General features: G+C 49.4%; 2 protein-coding genes across 7 annotated transcripts; one reads left to right on the top strand and one right to left on the bottom strand.

Annotated features, from left to right (window-relative positions):
* The first annotated feature begins 193 nt into the window (after nt 1-193).
* LOC129147396 (polyunsaturated fatty acid lipoxygenase ALOX12-like) lies at nt 194-14,541 on the top strand. The gene is made up of 8 exons (XM_054709356.1): nt 194-200; nt 2,311-2,392; nt 2,498-2,620; nt 2,714-2,817; nt 12,265-12,425; nt 12,958-13,101; nt 13,739-13,948; nt 14,530-14,541. The coding sequence occupies exons 1-8, from the start codon at nt 194-196 to the stop codon at nt 14,539-14,541; spliced, it is 843 nt and encodes a 280-aa protein (XP_054565331.1).
* Nucleotides 14,542-15,238: 697 nt separating this feature from the next.
* On the bottom strand, nt 15,239-20,976 carry LOC114227076 (nucleophosmin-like). 6 transcript variants are annotated; one of them, XM_054709524.1, is made up of 7 exons: nt 20,664-20,976; nt 19,512-19,591; nt 18,728-18,777; nt 18,317-18,426; nt 18,162-18,226; nt 17,615-17,696; nt 15,239-15,262 (listed from the first exon to the last, which is right to left on the bottom strand). In XM_054709524.1, exons 3-7 carry the CDS (start codon nt 18,750-18,752, stop codon nt 15,254-15,256), a joined length of 291 nt encoding a protein of 96 aa, XP_054565499.1. In that variant the 5' UTR covers nt 18,753-18,777; nt 19,512-19,591; nt 20,664-20,976; the 3' UTR covers nt 15,239-15,253. The 6 variants fall into 6 exon arrangements, with proteins under 6 accessions (XP_054565499.1, XP_054565498.1, XP_054565494.1 ...); XM_054709523.1 differs by lacking the exon at nt 15,239-15,262 and adding an exon at nt 15,288-16,436 and having other exon boundaries at nt 20,664-20,974; XM_054709519.1 differs by lacking the exon at nt 15,239-15,262 and adding an exon at nt 15,288-17,202 and having other exon boundaries at nt 20,664-20,964.
* Nucleotides 20,977-22,214: the final 1,238 nt, after the last annotated feature.

Here is a 22,214-nt window from a genome sequence, read left to right as displayed (position 1 = left end):
CTAGCACAGGGGACCCCTGAGGGGAGGCAGGGAAGGGAAGTAATAAATGATATGATGTGAAGAGCTGGTTTGGCTGTGACAACATGGAAGACATCTGTGGGGACAGGGAGCACACTGACCGGGTGAGGATGAATGAGGACAGCAAACAGAATCTGTCACCTTAGGAAATAAGTACGAGACACAATTGAGGGAAATGACAGGTAAGACTGGAAACCTGAACTAAAATTACAAAGGTCTTTGAGGCACAAGTAAGTATAGGTCCCGATGAGGCAGGATTAAGCCAGGTTACCAACTATAAACTATGTGAAGTCGAGGATAGGTGAGGTGAAGCCAGGTAAATGCAGCAACATGGATCCACTGCTTGGTTTGGCACACATAGAATACCTTATCCCAGGGAACAGGTGACAGTGGAAACAGGCTGAAGTCAGAGGACGTATGTGTACCTAACTTGAAATATGTCATTTTGGAGAACAGCTTAAGGTGTGGACAGGGAAGGACCAGGACAGGGGAAAATAACAAAGAAATATGGGATGGTGTAGCATAGGTGTGGGCATTTCAGCTGATTAAGAATGAAGTTTATAGCTACTGTAATGAAGAACAATGATAGAAAATTTTGAGTTAATGGTTACAATAACGTGTCAAAAAAAATTGGATTTTCCTATTGGGACAAATATGGCATCGGAGATTGATGAAATCAAGAAAATGGAGAGGGTGAAGATGAATGACTAAGGAATTAAGCAGGGGAGACAAAGCCAGAAAAAAAAGCAAAGAAGTATGATACCATACAGTTAAGAAACAGGAGATTGGGATTCCACTTCTAGGAACATATCCTAAGAAGTCCTTAACACCAATCAGAAAGAATTTATGCACCTCTACATTCATTGCAGCATTATTTACAATGCCTAAGATCTGGAAACAGCTCAAGTGCCCATCATTAGATGAGTGGACAAAAAAGCTGTGGTATACTTACACAACGGAATAGTATGCAGCTGTAAAGAAGAAGACTTTCTTACCCTTTGCAACAGCATGGATAGACCTGCTGTTGCAAAGGGTAATAATGGGAGAATATTATGCTGCGTGAAATAAGCCATTCAGAGAAAGATAAGTATCACATGATCTCACTTATAAGTGCAATCTAATGAACACAATAAACTGATGAACAAAAAAAGGTCCAAAGGCATGGAGGTATGGAACAGACTGACATACTCAGAGGTGGGGTTGGGGGTGGAGGTTGAGATGGGAAGAGCTTAACCAAAGAATTTATGTACATACATGCATAACCAATAGATCTATCCAATAGTGTGGTGAAGACCTTATGTGGGGCAGGGGCTGGGAGGAGGAGAAAAAGGAGGTAATAACTGGAGAACATCTATAATACTGTCAACAATCCTATATAATAAGAGGGTAATATGCAAATTGATCGAACAGCAGAATGACCAGTTGCTATGATGTGCACTGGGCAGGCAGGCAGGCAGGCGAGCAGTTAGGGGCAGTCAGACAGGCAGGCAAAGTGGTTAAGGGTGGGTCAGGCAGGTATGCTGAGCAGTTAGGGGCGATCAGGCAGGCAGGCAGGCAGGTGAGCAGTTAGGGGCAATCAGGCAGGCAAACAGGTGAGCATTTAGGGGTAATCAGGCAGGTGAGCAGTTAGGGGTGATCAGGCAGGCAAGCAGTTAGGGGCCGTAAGGCAGAGTGATTAGGGGCTAGTGGTTAAGAGCGAGCAGGCAGGCAAGCAGTTAGAAGCCAGCAGTCCCAGATTGCAAGAGGGATGTCAGACTGCCAATTAATAGGGCCTAAACTGACAGTCGGACATCCCCAGAGAGGTGCTGGATTGCAAGAGTGTGCAGGGCCTCTAGTCCTACATAATAGAAGGCTAATATGCAAATTGACCAAATGGTGGAACAACTGGTTGCTATGATGCGCACTGACCACCAGGGGGAAGATGCTCAATGCAGGAACTGCCCCCTGGTAGTCAGTGTGGTCCCAAAGGGGGAGCACCAACTCAGCCAGAAGCCCTAAGCTGGGCTCACAGAGGATGAGTGCAGCAGCGGTGGTGGGAAGCTCTCCTGCCTATGTAGCAGCATTAAGAATGTCTGACTGACAGCTTAGGCCAGCTCCCCGGGGACTCCCAGACTGCGAGTGTGCAGGCCAGGCTGAGGGGACCCCCCGAGTGCACAAATTTCATGCACTGGGCCTCTAGTTTAAAAATAAAATAATAATTAAAAAAAAAAAAAACACAGGATATTGGACGAAGCGAGAGCATAGCATGAGACTGGAAAAGCATTGGAAAGAACTGCTCTGATGTCCCCACAGCCCGTCTGGCAGGAAACAATACCTTGGATGTGTTCCAGAAGCATCGAGAAAAGGAACTGGAGGAAAGACAGCAAATCTACTGGTGACCACCCTATTAGAAGCCTCCCAGCTGTACCCCCCACTCCCTGACAACTTCCTCCATCAATGACTTATACCCCCTCCATTAACCTTTGTCCCCATATCCTAGCTGGGCCACCTGGAAGGAAGGGTTACCCCTGACAATAGCTGCAGACAGTATAGATGATCTGCCTCCAAATATGAGATTCCATGAGCAGAAGAGGCTTCACTATGAATGGACAGTGATTACAGGGTGAGGAAATGGTCAGAGTGGAGTGGGGCTGGTGGATCCAGAAACAGGTGGGATTTGGTAAATTGATGGTTTCATCCTTGATATCTGTTCTAGGCTTATGGTGATGGTCCTCAAATATGTTTACACCCTCCCAAGCCCATGGAAACACCTGAAAGATTTTGATCAGATCTTCTGGGGACAAAAGATTGCCCTGGCTGGTCAGTTGTTTGCCCAGGTCCCCATAACCCCTTGATGACCCTATTGATGAGGTATATATCACATTCCATAGTCTCCAAACTTCCTGCCAAAAAAATAATTTAAAAACAACAAGAAAGCCCACTGCATGGGAGAACATATTTGCCAATGTTATCACCGATAAACGTTTAATCTCCAACATTTACAGCGAACTCATACAACTTAACAAAGGAAAGATAAACAACCCAATCAAAAAATGGGCAACAGACCTAAATAAATACTTTTCGAAAGAGGACATAAGGCCAAGAGACATATGAAAACATGCTCAAAGTCACTAATCATCCGAGAGATGCAAATAAAAATGACAATGCAGTACCATCTCACACATGTCAGAATGGCAATCATCAACAAATCAACAAAAGACAAGTGCTGGGAGAAACCAAGATGGCAGCATAGGTTAAACACCTAACCTGCAGCCGGGCACAACAATTTCAAAAATACAACTAGAGGTCAGAACGGACATCGTCCAGAACCACAGGAGAGCTGGCGGACTGAAATGCCCACAGCTGGGGGGAAGGAGAAGGCCACGGGGACAGTCGGGGAAGCCGTAAAAGCCTGAGGTATGGAGAAACGGGCGGAGACACGAGCACACGCGCCTGCGGGGAGGATGGAACCGGAGAGGAGGGGGCGGCTGATGACCTGGCCGGAGTTCACTGGCAGGAAGGAGATAAAGGCTCCGGAGTGCGCTGAGCACCGGCTCCGATTGCACTGAACCCCACTCCAGGCGAAACCCTGGGAAACTCACTCACTTTCGCAACTCCGCCGCCCCCGCAGGCCGCCCGGCCCGGGACGCTGGGGACTCCGCAGCAGCGGCGGCGCCCGGAGCCCGGCGGCCTCCCAGCACCCGTCCCCGCCGCGCAGCCCCCCGCGCGCCTGGTCCCGCGGGCCGCGCGCCCCGCACACCGGACAGAGGCCCGGGCGCCCTCTCCGTGCACTTCCCGGCGGCGCTAGACTTCAGTAGAGTTGTCTGAATTCAAGGGATTAAAAAGTATAAATTGGGGGGACGCCGCGGCGGCGACGTCCGGAACACGGTGATGGCGGTGCCTGGAGCTCGGCGGCCGCCCAGCGCCCGTCCCAGCCGCGCAGCCCTCGCGCGCCTGGTTCCGCAGGACGCGCGCACCGCGCACCGGACGGAGGCCCGGGCGCCCTTTCCGTGCACCTCCCGGCGGCGCTAGACTTCAGTAGAGTTGACTGAAATGAAGGGATTAAGAAGTATAAATTGAGAAGTTTGAAAAAGATGGCGGCGGAGGTTAAAGGCTGTTCTGTTGCCTCGCACCCAGCGAAATCGGAGGGGATGAGGTGTGGAGGTGCGCGGGTCTGGCTGGTGGCGGGGGAAAGGGGCTTTTGTTCCAAACCTAAGGGAGATTAGCTCTCCATCACCCTGAAACCCATCTTCTGGCGAACCCCGGGAGACCCAGATGCCTGCGGGGAGAGGCGGAACTCTTGCAGAGGTGCGCCCAGCAATCAGTGTTTGCTGCGCTGGAGTGCAGAACGAGGGGACTTAGATACATGGAAGGCAGAAGGACCAGACTCACAGCCATCGAGGCTCGCCGCACCATGGCCTGTTGGCGCCCTGAGACCCCGCCCCGCCCTGGGACCCGCCCCGCATGTTTTGAAGACCTGCCCCGCAAGTCTTGCAGGCACACCTGCGCCCCAAGCAACGGCTTATGCATGTGGGTGGCCTGCCCTCTGGCAGCGGACCAGATGATCTGCTGTTCTAGTCGGACTGCTCCAGGGCCACTCAGACAGGAGGAAGAAACTACAGTTTTTGCTGTAATCCTTGCTGAGTGCCTAAGGCAGTAGCTGATCTACACCCCATTGGAGACCCAGAAACGAGGGCATCTAGTGGTCTGTGGGAGATGACACCAGATTTCAACCACGTGCATAAGGGACACATTCAACGGGAATATTCAGTGAGCGCCAAAGCTTTGCTGCACCAAGACCCGGCCCATAAACGTGTCTCCTGCACAGCAACTCTTCCTTTATAGACAAAGAGAGCCCCCCCAGTGACACCAACAACAATCAAGACTTAACTATACAAAGGAGGACCAAGATGGAGGCATAGGGCGGAAGCCTGATTGTTGCCTTCCACAACAACTTTGAGACTACGACAAGAGAGCAGAGCAGACACCATCCAAGACCACCATAGGGCTGGCTGAGTAGATGCTCTACAACTAGAATAAAAGAGGGGTATGTGGGATGATGCTGATGCCGGTGACCCAAGGACCACACTTTAAGAACTACAGCTCAGGCGACACAAAAGAACTATGGCTCAGGCGATACAACAGCGGCCTGGAACGTGCTCGGCGCAGTTCCCCCGGCGGTCTCCGGCTGAGGGGACGGCTCCACTGGCAGCCAAGCACGGACAGACGAGCCCCTATGAGACATGGGGTGGGAGACTCCGCGCTTGCTGACCTCTGAGTCCGTCAAGAATCTCAACGCCCCGGAAGCGGCCAGGTGCGCATGCTCGGCGACCGGCCACCTATGCAGACCCAAGGGCCGACGCAGCGACGCCAGACTGGCCCACCGCCATGCACCGGGTGCACCGGAACTTCGCCGAGCCGCCGCCCGACGAGTTCTGCAGCAGCCATACTGGAGCTCTGGAAGGATGGCCAGGGGAATTGCTGAGGGGGGATTGACCGGCAGGAATTGGGATCGGGAAGACGGGGCCCCACTGAGACCCGGGTGCGGGCGGGGTTGCGCGCCTCTGGACTCGGGTGTGGTCACACGCCTCTGGGTATAAGTGAGGCCTCACGTCCCTGGGTCTAGGTGAGGCCACATGCCCCTGGGTCCAGGTGAGGCCGGACTCCGGGTCCGGGTGAGGCCAAGTGCCCCTGGACCCGGATGACGCTGGACCCCATGCCCGGGCGAGGCCAAGCGCCCCTGGGTCTGGGAGAGCCCACACACCCCTGGGTCCAGGCGAGACCATGTGTCCCTGGATCCGGGTGAGGCTGCGTGCACCTAGGCCCGGGTGAGCCCAAGTGGCCCTGGGTCTGGGAGAGGCCAAGCGTCCCTGGGTCCGGGTGAGACCATGTGTCCCTGGATCCGGGTGAGGCCTCGTGCACCTAGGCCCGGGTGAGGCCACGTGCCCCTGGGTCTGGGAGAGGCCAAGCGTCCCTGGGTCCGGGCGAGACCATGCGTCCCTGGATCTGGATGAGGCCTCGTGCACCTAGGCCCGGGTGAGCCCAAGTGGCCCTGGGTCTGGAGAGGCCAAGCGTCCCTGGGTCCGGGTGAGACCATGTGTCCCTGGATCCGGGTGATGCCTTGTGCACCTAGGCCCGGGTGAGCCCAAGTGGCCCTGGGTCGGGGAGAGGCCAAGCGTCCCTGGGTCCGGGTGAGACCATGTGTCCCTGGATCCGGGTGAGGCCTCGTGCACCTAGGCCCGGGTGAGCCCAAGTGGCCCTGGGTCTGGGAGAGGCCAAGCGTCCCTGGGTCCGGGTGAGACCATGTGTCCCTGGATCCGGGTGAGGCCTCGTGCACCTAGGCCCGGGTGAGCCCAAGTGGCCCTGGGTCTGGGAGAGGCCAAGCGTCCCTGGGTCCGGGTGAGACCATGCGTCCCTGGATCCGGGTGAGGCCTAGTGCACCTAGGCCCGGGTGAGCCCAAGTGGCCCTGGGTCGGGGAGAGGCCAAGCGTCCCTGGGTCCGGGTGAGACCATGTGTCCCAGGATCTGGGTGAGGCCTCGTGCACCTAGGCCCGGGTGAGCCCAAGTGGCCCTGGGTCTGGGAGAGGCCAAGCGTCCCTGGGTCCGGGTGAGACCATGTGTCCCTGGATCCGGGTGAGGCCTCGTGCACCTAGGCCCGGGTGAGCCCAAGTGGCCCTGGGTCTGGGAGAGGCCAAGCGTCCCTGGGTCCGGGTGAGACCATGTGTCCCAGGATCCGGGTGAGCCCTCGTGCACCTAGGCCCGGGTGAGCCCAAGTGGCCCTGGGTCTGGGAGAGGCCAAGCGTCCCTGGGTCCGGGTGAGACCATGTGTCCCTGGATCCGGGTGAGGCCTTGTGCACCTAGGCCCGGGTGAGCCCAAGTGGCCCTGGGTCTGGGAGAGGCCAAGCGTCCCTGGGTCCGGGTGAGACCATGTGTCCCTGGATCCGGGTGAGGCCTCGTGCACCTAGGCCCGGGTGAGCCCAAGTGGCCCTGGGTCTGGGAGAGGCCAAGCGTCCCTGGGTCCGGGTGAGACCATGTGTCCCAGGATCCGGGTGAGGCCTCGTGCACCTAGGCCCGGGTGAGCCCAAGTGGCCCTGGGTCTGGGAGAGGCCAAGCGTCCCTGGGTCCGGGTGAGACCATGTGTCCCTGGATCCGGATGAGGCCTCGTGCACCTAGGCCCGGGTGAGCCCAAGAAGCCCTGGGTCTGGGAGAGGCCAAGCGTCCCTGGGTCCGGGTGAGACCATGTGTCCCTGGATCCGGATGAGGCCTCGTGCACCTATGCCCGGGTGAGCCCAAGTGGCCCTGGGTCTGGGAGAGGCCAAGCGTCCCTGGGTCCGGGTGAGACCATGTGTCCCTGGATCCGGGTGAGGCCTCGTGCACCTAGGCCCGGGTGAGCCCAAGTGGCCCTGGGTCTGGGAGAGGCCAAGCGTTCCTGGGTCTGGGTGAGACCATGTGTCCCTGGATCCGGGTGAGGCCTCGTGCACCTAGGCCCGGGTGAGCCCAAGTGGCCCTGGGTCTGGGAGAGGCCAAGCGTCCCTGGGTCCGGGTGAGACCATGCGTCCCAGGATCCGGGTGAGGCCTCGTGCACCTAGGCCCGGGTGAGCCCAAGTGGCCCTGGGTCGGGGAGAGGCCAAGCGTCCCTGGGTCCGGGTGAGACCATGCGTCCCTGGATCCGGGTGAGGCCTCGTGCACCTAGGCCCGGGTGAGCCCAAGAGGCCCTGGGTCTGGGAGAGGCCAAGCGTCCCTGGGTCCGGGTGAGACCATGTGTCCCTGGATCCGGGTGAGGCCTCGTGCACCTAGGCCCGGGTGAGCCCAAGTGGCCCTGGGTCTGGGAGAGGCCAAGCGTCCCTGGGTCCGGGTGAGACCATGTGTCCCTGGATCCGGGTGAGGCCTCGTGCACCTAGGCCCGGGTGAGCCCAAGTGGCCCTGGGTCTGGGAGAGGCCAAGCGTCCCTGGGTCCGGGTGAGACCATGTGTCCCTGGATCCGGATGAGGCCTCGTGCACCTAGGCCCGGGTGAGCCCAAGCGTCCCTGGGTCCGGGTGAGACCATGTGTCCCTGGATCCGGGTGAGGCCTCGTGCACCTAGGCCCGGGTGAGCCCAAGTGGCCCTTGGTCTGGGAGAGGCCAAGCGTCCCTGGGTCTGGGTGAGACCATGTGTCCCTGAATCCGGGTGAGGCCTCGTGCACCTAGGCCCGGGTGAGCCCAAGTGGCCCTGGGTCTGGGTGAGGCCAAGCGTCCCTGGGTCCGGGTGAGACCATGTGTCCCAGGATCCGGGTGAGGCCTCGTGCACCTAGGCCCGGGTGAGCCCAAGTGGCCCTGGGTCTGGGAGAGGCCAAGCGTCCCTGGGTCCGGGTGAGACCATGTGTCCCTGGATCCGGATGAGGCCTCGTGCACCTAGGCCCGGGTGAGCCCAAGAAGCCCTGGGTCTGGGAGAGGCCAAGCGTCCCTGGGTCCGGGTGAGACCATGTGTCCCTGGATCCGGATGAGGCCTCGTGCACCTATGCCCGGGTGAGCCCAAGTGGCCCTGGGTCTGGGAGAGGCCAAGCGTCCCTGGGTCCGGGTGAGACCATGTGTCCCTGGATCCGGGTGAGGCCTCGTGCACCTAGGCCCGGGTGAGCCCAAGTGGCCCTGGGTCTGGGAGAGGCCAAGCGTCCCTGGGTCTGGGTGAGACCATGTGTCCCTGGATCCGGGTGAGGCCTCGTGCACCTAGGCCCGGGTGAGCCCAAGTGGCCCTGGGTCTGGGAGAGGCCAAGCGTCCCTGGGTCCGGGTGAGACCATGCGTCCCAGGATCCGGGTGAGGCCTCGTGCACCTAGGCCCGGGTGAGCCCAAGTGGCCCTGGGTCGGGGAGAGGCCAAGCGTCCCTGGGTCCGGGTGAGACCATGCGTCCCTGGATCCGGGTGAGGCCTCGTGCACCTAGGCCCGGGTGAGCCCAAGAGGCCCTGGGTCAGGGAGAGGCCAAGCGTCCCTGGGTCCGGGTGAGACCATGTGTCCCTGGATCCGGGTGAGGCCTCGTGCACCTAGGCCCGGGTGAGCCCAAGTGGCCCTGGGTCTGGGAGAGGCCAAGCGTCCCTGGGTCCGGGTGAGACCATGTGTCCCTGGATCCGGGTGAGGCCTCGTGCACCTAGGCCCGGGTGAGCCCAAGTGGCCCTGGGTCTGGGAGAGGCCAAGCGTCCCTGGGTCCGGGTGAGACCATGTGTCCCTGGATCCGGGTGAGGCCTCGTGCACCTAGGCCCGGGTGAGCCCAAGCGTCCCTGGGTCCGGGTGAGACCATGTGTCCCTGGATCCGGGTGAGGCCTCGTGCACCTAGGCCCGGGTGAGCCCAAGTGGCCCTGGGTCTGGGAGAGGCCAAGCATCCCTGGGTCCGGGTGAGACCATGTGTCCCTGGATCCGGGTGAGGCCTCGTGCACCTAGGCCCGGGTGAGCCCAAGTGGCCCTGGGTCTGGGAGAGGCCAAGCATCCCTGGGTCCGGGTGAGACCATGTGTCCCAGGATCCGGGTGAGGCCTCGTGCACCTAGGCCCGGGTGAGCCCAAGAGGCCCTGGGTCTGGGAGAGGCCAAGCGTCCCTGGGTCCGGGTGAGACCATGCGTCCCTGGATCCGGATGAGTCCTCGTGCACCTAGGCCCGGGTGAGCCCAAGTGGCCCTGGGTCTAGGAGAGGCCAAGCCTCCCTGGGTCCGGGAGAGACCATGTGTCCCTGGATCCAGGTGAGGCCTTGTGCAACTAAGCCCGGGTGAGGCCACGTGCCCCTGGGTCTGGGAGAGGCCAAGTGTCCTTGGGTACGGGTGAAGCCAGATCCTGGGTCCGGGTGAGGCCGTGCGCCCCTGGATCCATCCGGGTGAGGCTGGGTCCCAGGCCCGGGTGAGACCACGCGCCCCTTGGGTATGGGTGAGGCCACGTGCCCCTTAGTCCAGGTGACGCCGTGCCCCTGGGATCGGCCGAGACCAAACCAGAGGGAGTCAGACCTCCATTACCACCATTTGTCCACCATCCAGAGCTGAGGGGTCAGTGCTGACATGTACACATAAGGAACTACTGGACATCGAAATTGGGTCTCAAAAGAACTGTTGGTCCAGGGGGAAGCTCGCTACAGATTGATTCATTTGCCTGTCAGCATAAATATTATTGCTCGTCTCACATTCAGTTCTTATTAGTATATATCTAGTGACATTTGATCTCGTTCATCTAGAGGAAATGATGAACAACATAGACTGAGGAACAAGAACAGAACCAGAAGCAAGGAGGCATCGATCGGACTATCGGGCCTCAGAGGGAGGATACGGGAGGGTAGGGGGAGGGTGGGGGGAGGGGGAGAGTTCAACCAAAGGACCTGTATACATGCATATAAGCCTATCCAACGGTTAAGTTCAACAGGGGATTGGGGCATGCGTGGGGAGAGGGGTGGGATGGGAATGGGGGGATGAGGACAAATATGTGACACCTTAATCAATAAAGAAATTAAAAAAAAAAAAAAAAAAAAAAAGATATGATTCCTGACAAGCTTGTTTGGAGGAAAACAATTCTAGGACACATTGCTCTAATATTGCTTAATTATATTAACTCTTTATATGGTTGTGCTTATTTTGAAAAAGACCTAACAAATGGTAACATTTTAATAAGTATTAGTGCCAGCTGGCGTGGCTTAGTGGTTGACCATTGACCTATGAACCAGGAGGTCACGGTTCGATTCTTGGTTCCGGGCTGAATCCCCAGTAGGGGGTGTGCAAGGGGCAGCTGATCAATGATTCTCATCATTGATGTTTCTCTCTCTCCTTCTCCCTTCCTCTCTGATATCAATAAAATATATTATAATTTTAAAAAATAAGTAATAGTAATAAAAACAGAATAGTACTGGAGCATGAATAGATATATCAGTGAAATCAAATTGAAATTCCAGAAATAGACATGTTGGAATTTTACCACGTGATAAAGGTAACTTTCAAATTAAAGAGGGAAAGATGTATAGTGTGGTTTTTTAATGCATTTTTGGTTTTGTTTTTTAAAATATTTTTTGTTGGTTTTTTTCAGAGAGAAAGGGAGAGGGATAGAGAATTAGAAACATCCATTAGCTGCCTCCTGCACACCCCCTCTGGGGATGTGCCCGCAACCAGGGTACATGCCCTTGATCGGAATTGAACCTGGGACCCTTCAGTCCGCAGGCCGATGCTCTATCCACTGAGCCAAACCAGTTAGGGCTTTAATGCATTTTTGAACTTTTTCATAAAAATTATCACACTGTATGGTATGAAGTTCTAGGACCTGATCTTTCCCTCAGCCCATGGCTTGTCTTTTTTTTTTTTGTCTTTTGATTTTGTTTCCAGGGTCTTTTGTTGTATGAAAGTTTTATCCATCAGTGTAATAAAATTGATTCACTGTGAAAACAAAAAAAAAAAAAAAAAAAAAAAAAAGACAAGTGCTGGCGAGGATGCGGAGAAGGAACCCTTGTGCACTGCTGGTGGGAATGCTGACTAGTACAGCCACTGTGGAGAATGGTATGGAGTTTCCTCAATAAACTAAAAATGGAGCTCCCATTTGACCCAGTGATCCCACTTCTAGGAATATATCCCAAGAAACTAGAAACACCAATCAGAAAGGATATATGCACCCCTATGTTCATAGCAGCACAATTTACCTTAGCAAAGATTTGGAAACAACCTAAACGCCCATCGGCAGATGAGTGGATTAAAAAACTGTGGTACATCTACACAATGGAATACTACGTTGCAGTAAAAAAAGACGGAATTCTTACCATTTGAAACATCATGGATGGAACTGGAGAACATTATGCTAAGCGAAATAAGCCAGTCTGAGAAAGATAAATATCACCTGATGTCACTCATTTGTGGAATATAATGAACAACATAAACTGATAAACAAAAACAGAGACAGAGAAATATCCATCAGACCATCAAACCTCAGGGAGAACAATAAGGGAGGGCAGGAGTAAGGGGGAGAGATCAACCAAAGGACTTGTATGCATGCATATAACCAATGGACCCAGACGCCAGGGGGATGAGGGCATGAGTGGGGGAAGGTGGGGGACAACCGGGGGGAGATAAAGACACATATATAATACCTTAATAAAGAACAAATTTTAAAAATAAAAAACAAAAAACTTTTAAGAGCTGGGGATCTCACAAAGGCCTCATGAATGAAAATATATGGGCTGGGTATGGAGGAGTCATGTGACTTAATCCCTGTAGTAGAGCTCAAGGAGAGGAACATCAGGTTATGGTGAATATCCTCCTCCTACCCTCCACTCCAACCCCACAGAGAAGGTTCACCAGCGCTGGCAGGATGATGAGCTTTTTGGCTACCAGTTCCTCAATGGCACCAACCCCATGCTGTTGAGACGCTCCACCTCTCTGCCCCCCAGGCTGGTGCTGCCTTCAGGGATGGAGGACCTTTGGGCCCAGCTAGAGAAAGAACTCCAGGTATAGCCCCCAGCCCCTGATTGTCTTCTCCTTGTCTGTGAGGTGGTGAAGGGGAGGAACCAAAGTTGAGTCTGGAAAGGGAGGCTGTGGTAACCCACTGTCCCTGGGTGTAGAGTCCTCTGCTGGAAACACCTAGAGGTGAAAATGTAGGGAAAGCATCGAAGCTGGATTCTGCCAATAAGGCTGACCATTAGGAGATGGTGGGGAAAGGAGCTTGGGCAGCCTGACAAGGGAGAGCTGGGCATACCTGTGCGACAGAATCAATAGGCATACTTAGTCCTAAAACTGCCTCTGACCCAGACAAGCTGCATGTCTGTAGGGAAGCCTCCTTTCACGGGGTCTTAGTCCTCCCTGTAAAATAAGAGAACTTGAACTTGATGCTCTGGTGCTTCCTTCACTTCTGCCACTGGGATCTGCTACTGATAGGGAATAATGGCAAGAGAGTGAATGTCTTTACATTTCTTCCCCTTTGCCTTGGACCTGTGGAGGTATGCTTTCAACTCTAACCATGGGTGCATTCCTCTTTCCTTAGAATGGTTCCCTGTTTGAGGCTGACTTCATCCTACTGGATGGAATTCTAGCCAATGAGATACAAGGAGAGAAGCAGTACCTGACTGCCCCCCTTGTCATGCTGAAGATGGAGCCCAGTGGGAAGCTGCTACCCATGGTCATCCAGGTGAGGTGTCCTCAGAAACCTCTGCCCAACACTGCTCTGTGTTCCTCCCCAACCTCTGCCAAGGGACAAAGACAGCAGGCTCTTGTCACCCACCCCTGCATTGTTCAGTGATACCTGCCCTTGTATCCAATATCTCCTTTCTACCTTACAGCCTCCTCACTACTCACCTGGAATTGCCTTTTTTTGAGTCAGAATGCTGTTAGTTCTCATGATAAGGCTACTTAATCTTTTTGACCGATGATTCCGTGGAATATCCCTTCTGTCTTAGACATCTTTTCTCCCTTGGTTGTAATGTGTTTTCACTCTTACTGTTCTCATCAGTCAGTTCATAGGAACTGTCATTTATCTCACATGTCCAGCTTCTCCATCCGATTCTACCATCCTAACTCACACCCTCATCAAGTTTCCCTCAGTCACACTGGACACCTCTTTCCAATTCCTCCTGCTCTGAACCTGAGCATCACGGCCCTGACACGTCCCCCCAGCGCTTGAGAGGATGGGTGGAAGGGCCTTCATTCCTCCGACTATATTATAATCCCTGGGAGACAATATCAGTCACCAGTGTTTCCCCAGAATAATAAGCATAGCTTCTAACATAGGAAGAAGCCAATGAATGCTTAGCTTCTCTTTGTTTCAGATCCAGCCTCCCAGTCCCAGCTGCCCCAGCCCACCACTGTTCCTGCCCTCAGATCCTCCACTTGCCTGGCTCCTGGCAAAGATGTGGGTCCGAAGTACAGATTTCCATGTTCATGAGCCCCAGTATCACTTGCTAAACACTCATCTGGTGGGTGAGGTCATCGCTGTGGCCACCATGAGGTGCCTCCCAGGACTGCACCCTGTCTTCAAGGTACATCCTCTACCCTCCTTGTCCCATCTCCCTCACATCCCAGAGGAAGGAAACAACGCAACAATTCTCTAGGATTTAAAAAGCATAAGCCACCTGTTTGGGAGGAAGTTAACAAAGCTTCTAATTGAATAAGTAACTGTGTTATTGTAATAAAAAAACTTTATAGCAATTTGTAAACAGACAAGGGGAAATTATTGTGTCAGGACCTTGCAACTTGTGGCTGTATTTCTTTTTTTTTTAATTTCTTTATTGATTAAGGTATCACATATTTGTCCTCGTCCTCCCATTTTCATCCCACCCCCCTCCCCACACATGCCCCCACCCCCCTGTTGTCCTTAACCGCTGGTTGGGTTCATATGTCTGCACACAAGTCCTTTGGTTGATCTCTCCCTTTATCCCCACCCTTCCCTACCCTCCCGTGGCTGTATTTCTAATTTTTAAATTATTTTATTCTGAGATAATCATAGGTCTTCATGCAGTTTGAAGAAATAATGCAGAGAGGGTCCATCTATTTTATTAAGTCAAATTACTTAGCAAATATTCAGCACTTATTGTAAGGCAGTTCTGATATTCTCCAGCAGAGTCTGCTGTAGAGCAGGAATGTAATTTGATAAAAGTATTGCTTTCAAAGAGCTAGCATTTAACTGGCAAGACAAATGGTACACATGAAAAATAATCAGAGAACTGGATATAGAATCAGAAATCAAAAGAGAAAGCAATAAACATCGCATTTTTTTGGGAGAATGTTCCACCACAATTTAGGACTCATTAAGTAGAAGGTTAAAGGCACACAAGACCAGCCCAAGAGGTTATTTAACCTGCCCAATGAGAGGTGCATGAAATGGTAGTTAGATCAATGGAAAGGAAAATGCAGACTCTGTGATGAAAGGAAATAGTTGCAGCATGCCCGAGTGCAAGATTGGAGAGAAAGCTCAGCGGTATGGGCTGCTGCAACCACTAGACTACCCAGTAGATACAGCCAAAAATATTGTAATTATACACAGTAGTGAGCCTAGTATCTATTGCTAACCAGAAGGCAGCAAAAATAGCCTTTTGCTAGCCTACAAAACATTCTTGAAATCTTGATGACACTAGCAGCAGGAGCAAGAAAGGTACAAGCTTATGAACCAGAACAATTGTCAGAAACAATACATTCAGCAGAAGCCCATTTTGAAGTCAAAGATGGTATGTTCAGTTTCATATACATGGAGTTTGTAGTGGTAGCAAGGTATGTGAGTACATGCTGTGTAGACCAAGCATCTCAAATTCAAAAGCTAACATGGACCAAATAAACAACGCTTAAGTTTATGTGGGCTGTAAAAAAAAAACACACAAAAGCTTCAATTTTCATAGAAATGTAGGTTTATTTCAAAAAGTATAGTATAAAAAAAAAAAGAGCAATGATAAAATTAATGTTTTCTTCCTGACACTTGGCATCTCTTCTCTGCTACTATCTTTCCTACTTCGGGGGAAATCTTGTTCGCAGTGATTACTTTCAAAACTGACCCTAGGTGAACGTCACTAATTCTGGATCTGACAGGAGACTTATTTCCTTTCATAATTGTAAATAACTGCTCACACAGATAAGTACTTCCAAACATGGAAATAATTTCATATGCAAATTTTCGAGTATTTTCAAACCTGGCAGGTAAATATTTGTAAAACTCAGGCACGCCAACTTCACTGAATTTTGCCTTCAAATCTGAATCGCACTGGATCTCAATTACCTCCATTTGCATTTCACTAGGTACTAATTCTATATTTATTGAAAAAATTGAAGAAAACAAAGAAAACTTGTCCTCTAAAAATTTAAAATCTGCAAACCTTGTTTCAAATTCAGTTCTAAGGCTTAAAATTTTTTCTGCATATTTTTTATATGATGCAGTTTCACCTAAACTTGATTTGTTCATGTTGCATGTTGGAAAATGTGTTAAATCTTCATTTTTCAACTGCTTTTCCCAAAGAACAAGCTTACATTTGAATGCTTTCACTTGGTCACACATGTTTGTAATAATCTGATCTCTTCCTTGCAGTTTTAAGTTTAAATCATATAAGTGTTTTGTTATATCAACCATGAAGGATAAATCCTGCAACCATGTTGTGTCAAAAAACAGGCTTGTGTCTTGATTTTTAGTTATTAAGAACTGACATATTTCTTCTTTCAAGTCCCAGAATTGTTTAAGAACCTTGGAGCAGGATAGCCAACGTACCTCAGTATAGTAGGACAAGCTGGAATATTCGCTGTCTAATTCACTTAAGAAAGCAGAGAACTGTCGCTGATTTAAACTTCGAGATCTTAGGAAATTGATAATTTTTTTGATAGATGTCAACACGTTTTCCATGTTTATTACCTTCGCGCATAATACTTCTTGATGTATAATACAATGTGTATGATGAATCTTGGATCCGTCATAAATTTCACTTTGTTTTTTTTGCAGTAATTCCACGAAACCATTGTTTCCAGTCATTGAAGGAGCTCCATCTGTAGCTACAGAAGTTAATTTTGAGAGAGGTAGATTGTATTTTTGCAGAAGCTTAAAAACACAGTTAAATATATCTTGTCCTGTACTAGTGTTATGCATCGGTACTAGTTCCAACAATTCCTCAAAAATGTTGAAATCCGTGTCACAAGCGCGAAGAAACACAGCTAACTGAGCTACGCCTCCAATATCAGTACTCTCATCACAGGCAATGGAGAAAGCTTCAAAACTAGATGATTTTGCTTTGATCTGAATACTTAAATTGTCTGCCAAATCAGTAACTCTTTCTGCAACTGTATTTCGAGACAAAGATATTCTTTGAAAAGACTTCACATTTCCAGGACAAATAATTTCTGCAGCTTTAATTAGACATTCCTTGATGAAACCACCTTCAGTAAAAGGTTTCGAGTGTTTAGCTATCAACTCGGACAAGACGTAGCTTGCATGCACCGCTGCTTCACTTTCTTGAGATACTTTAGTAACCATGAACTGTTGTTTATTCAGTCCCAACTTGAGTTCTTTCAACTTTTCTTGTCTCATTAATCCTTCGTAATTATCATATTTTGATTTATGTTGTTCATAGTGACGATTAATGTTGTATAACTTTGGTACGCTAATAGCATTATTACATATCAAGCAGATTATTTTATTTTTTACTTCACAGCAAAAATACTCCAATTCCCACTTTTCTTGGAAATTTCGATGTTCATCAGCAATTTTTCGTTTATTTTTACTACCACTTGATTTCGATAGAGACATGCTGAATACAAAGGGCTGAAATAAATGAGTAATCATGAACATAAAATAATAGAACATTTTAATAAAAATTAATATTTTTTCTTGAATATTAACTTACCAGACACTGAATAAACTGCACAAATTAATAAGTGTAACGCAAATAAACCTATTTTTCTTGTTCTCCAAAAGCAAGATATTTCCTGTTGCGCACACCAAACAAGTCAGTAGAAGACTAATGATGTGGCAATCGGCTGCTAAAACATTCGCTGCTAGTATTAATGGAGAAAAATGGTGCGCCTGCGCATAAGGCCCCGTAAGGGAAATGAATGCAACACGATTCTAGTAATCAATCATTAGCGAAAGTTGTAGTTCGTTATAAATAATTATGTGTAACAGGATATTGTAAAAATTAAGTTACGAACTTTTTATTAAAACGTTTCTTACATACCGTTGCATTGGCTGGGCCGCAAAAATATTCGTTGTGGGCCGCATGCGGCCCATGGGCCGCGAGTTTGACATGCTTGCGGTACCTAGTCAAACACATCAGGGGAACAGTTCTGAAAATTCTCAATGCACTGCAGCACTTTAAAGGTTCACAGTTCCAACAGTATCCTTTAACTCAGCTCATTTAACCCAAAATGACAACCACTGACCATTTACCCTTTATTTAAAGCTATTATTTAATTCCACAGAAAGATTTTAGAAAAAAATTTTCTTAAAACTCTCCCATACAACCTCATCAAGCTTCTGAATCCATACTTACTCTTTTTTTAAAAAATATATTTTATTGGTTTTTTACAGAGAGGAAGGGAGAGGGAGAGAGCGCCAGACACATGGATGAGAGAGAAACATCAATCAGCTGCCTCCTGCACACCCCCTACTGGGGATGTGCCCACAACCAAGATACATGCCCTTGACCGGAATCGAACCTGGGCCCTTGAGTCCACAGGCCGACACTCTATCCAGTGAGCCAAACAGGCCAGGGCCATACTTACTCTTCATCATCATCATCCTCCTCCTCATCGTCATCATCTTCAGCAGCAGGGAGTTTTACTTTTTTCTTTAAAAAGAAATACAATAAAAAAACCTCATGAGCAAGTGCCCAAACCAAAAACCAGAATAAGATACCTGTAATAAATTACATATATACCTGCGGAACCTTGCTACCACCTCCAGGGGCAGAACGCTTTCCAGACATATTTAAGAGTTTCACATCCTCCTCCTCCTCGTCATCTTCTGACTCTGCATCTTCCTCCACAGCTAAAATAAATTTATTAGCCACTACTAAAACTCAACCCAGAAGAACTAAGAAAAAAGGGCATTAATATACAGTAATCAGTATTTAAAAACAGATTCTACTACTTAAGGCAAAAAGCAAACAAAATTTTTTACAAAAAGGAACTGTGGGGCCTAACACTCATTACTAGGTTTTATATGCAAAGTAACAGATGTTTCCAGTTACAAATTAGTAATATAACTACTAGATTCCCATTTGACCCTACTATAAAGACAGTAGCCCAGCTGGGACAAGTAGCTGCATAAGATAATAAAAATAACATACCTACTAAGTGCTGTCCACTTTGCATCCTTTGCACCAGCCCCTAACCTGACCTGTGAACAGAAAAACAACACTTCAACTTATTATGCAATCCCTGCAAGAGTTCTTATGTTAAAAAAAAAAAAAAAAAGTTACTTATAAACTTTTCACTTGTTACCACTGATAGAAAACTAATTTGTGCACAATGTTGTCTTCAAGTTTTATGGGACTTTGACAATTTCTCATATTCAATAAATTTGAACAAATGCATAAAAATGCATTTGACGACATACAGGGTGCCCCCCAAAATTGCATACACACTTTAACAGCCGATAGCTCAATTTTGAAAATGAAATGCATTTTGATAAACACCACCTTTATAATTATTGAAAGTGTGTGTATACATTTTGTGGAGACACCCTATAGTTGTACATGTCATCACCTATCTACAGTATGATTATCTAACATTTATTGACCACCTACAAGTTGAGCAGCAAGCTATGGGCTAGTCTCTGGAGGAGACAAAGATTTACCACTACCCGAAAGGACTTTATAAGGCAACTTAAGTATATAATTATGAAAAGTTGAACAGTGTAACTGGACTTTTATATGATTACCAAAGGAGTGTTATATGATTACCAAAGGAGTGATAAAAATGCCAAGTTTTGTATCACCGGTATACAGAAAATCAGTATATACAATACTCAGTTATAAAAATATCATAAAAATTAAATATTAAGGCACATGAATAGGAACTAAGGCTGAAATCAAGAAAGGTTTAGTAGTTTATTTTGAAAAGTTTAAGTACCGTTTGTAAAGGTAATTAGAGCTCATTTCCATCATTATTCACCTTAAAGTGATAATCTTTGTCGGCCTTTAGTTCACAACCTGTAAATGAAGAAAAAAAAGCAACTATAACATGGAGAAAAAATAATACTGAAACTTCAGTATGGGTAACCAAAAAAGGAAATAATTAACTTGTGATTTTTCACTATTCTACCAGAAGGCCTCTCTTCCTAGATTTCTTGAACACAAATGCCTACAATCGAATAACATCCATACAGGCTTTTACTATCCCTAGGATATGTCTATTCTTGTCTTAAACATAATTTCTGACATAATTTAATGTACATCATTTCTGTTACTTCAACAATATGTTGACATATCCTAGGGAATATTTCCAATGAAAAGGGTCAACAAAAAAATATCTTGACGTCAATTGATCAGCAACCCAGCTATTCAAAATGACTAGAAATAAAAGCACTAATGGACAGTGCATACTAGTTATTCTACTAATAAGCAAATTGTTTTAAGTACCATCAGAGTAAAATTTTAATTAATTTAAATGACTCCATTTAATTGCACTCTAATAGTTACTAGTACACAGATGTTTAAATGTTATTGCTCAATTAACAAAACTCAACATGGCATACGAAACAACCACGTAGCAACCCGCCGAGGCACTGGGGCTGTCTGGGCTCTAGAATTCCTGAGGCCTGGAGAGCAAGGCCAGGCTCTATCCATCCTCTCCTGAAAGAAGGCCTACGCCTCACACCACGAGCCCACACAACCTCCTGCACCACTGTGGGTTCCTGCACCAAAGACACTGGCAGAGAATGAAAAGCCTACGCACTCACACACCCCCTGGAGCGCTACAGTTTACCCCAGGCAATGCTGAACCCTCAGCAAGTCGGTTCCAAGGACCGACTGGGTCTCGAACCGCTCACCCCCAAGCTTCAGGCCACCACTCCTTCCCATCCCTTAGTGCTCACCCCTCCTGGTTCTCCATCCTTTAGGCTGCAAGGCCCTGCCATCGAGCTTCCCACTCCCTCAGGCCTCCAGCCTGCCTGGCTTCCTTCCACAGCCCGGCCTCGGCCGCACACCCACCCCGCCCCCTCCCGCCCCCCACCTCAAAGCCACTAGGCCCGGCTCGGCCTCCCTCCGACGCCCCAGTAGTTACCGAAAAGGTAGTTCTAGGGCCTCCGAGGGCTCATGTCCATGTCCACAGAATCTCCCATGGGGTGGTAGCACGCACTTGGGTGAGAGAGGAGACGGGGGGAGATAAACAGCTTCTGTAGTGCGGAACAGACGATAGACATCACCAGAAGATCTCGCGAGAGTTCCCAAAGTCTCGTCGCCGCGCGCGTGCTCAGGAGCCCCTCTTCCCGCACAGTACCCCTCGCGCGCAGGCGCTCTTCAACCTGACTCCTTCCTTCCTCGCCCCCCATCTCCTCCAGGTACTAGCCGGGCTCCCGCCGAGCACGCGCACTCCCAAGCGGGCCCCACCCCTCCGCCGCCGCCGCGGCCGCTGCGCACGCGTGCTTTCCCCGGTAGCGCGCGCCCCCTCCCCTTCCAAGCTTTACTCGTCCTGCTCGTGCGGGCGGGCCTGGCGCCAAAAGTCTGCGCAGCCCTCAGCTTGTCTGTGGGGCTGGGAGGATGAGAAGAGATCAACCAAAGAACTTTTATACCTATATGCATAGCCCATGGACATGGGCTATGGGGTAGTGAAGATCTGGGGGGGTGGATAGAGGCTTGGGGGGGAGGGGGAATGGGAGATATCTGTAATACTATCTACAATAAAAATATATTAAATAAATAAACAAAACAAACTCATAGATACAGAGAACATTTTGATGGTTGCCAGATGGGAAGAGGTTGGGAGGATGGGTGATAATAGGGAAAGGATTAAGATGTGCAAATTGCCAGTTATAAAAACAGTCACAGGGATATAAGGTACAGTATGGCTAATATAGTCAATAATATGGGTAATAATTATATATGGTGTCAGGTGGGTACTAGGCTTATCAGGGTGATTACCTTATAAGTTATATTAATATCTAATCAATATGTTGTGCACCTGAAACTGATATGATATTACATGTCAACTGTAATTGAAAAATAAAAAATTATTTTTAAAAAGGACTGAATTCACTTAAAAAGTGAATGAATTCCCTTCCTCTCTAAAATCAAATTTTTTAAGTGTTTATTGAGCACCAGGTACTGAGGTAATAAGTGATATTAACAGAGATTTTGCCCTTAAGGTGTTTCTAGGGTGGAGATAAATATGTAAAAAATAAATGCAACGGTACCTATAATAATAAAAGTGTAATATGTTAATTAGACTGGACATCCTTCCGGACGACCTTCCACCTGACCTTCCAACCGAAGCTGGGGCTGCGAGGGGCTGCAAGGGAAGCGTGGGTCCTGGGTGCCAGAGGGAAGCCAGTGCCGGCAGCCAGGGGAAGGAAGGCCTACTCTTGCACAAATTTCGTGCATCGGGCCTCTAGTGTTACTAAAAAGAAAGAATTCTGTACAGGGTGTTGTGGGGCCCAAAGAAAGGAGGGGTGGGTTTACCTTGGGAAACAGAAAAGGCTTCTCAGGGAAAGTACTTGAACTGAGTCTTGAAATTTGATAGGCAAAGAGAGTAGAGGAGGATTGGGAGAGGGGAGGCATTCTGGGCAAATAGGCAGCAAGAGTTTCAGAGAGCTGGTAAATTTTAAGGAAACTCATG

The sequence above is a fragment of the Eptesicus fuscus genome, chromosome 20, assembly GCF_027574615.1.
Source record: "Eptesicus fuscus isolate TK198812 chromosome 20, DD_ASM_mEF_20220401, whole genome shotgun sequence".
Taxonomy (NCBI): domain Eukaryota; kingdom Metazoa; phylum Chordata; class Mammalia; order Chiroptera; family Vespertilionidae; genus Eptesicus; species Eptesicus fuscus.
This window is presented reverse-complemented; position numbering and strand designations above follow the sequence as displayed.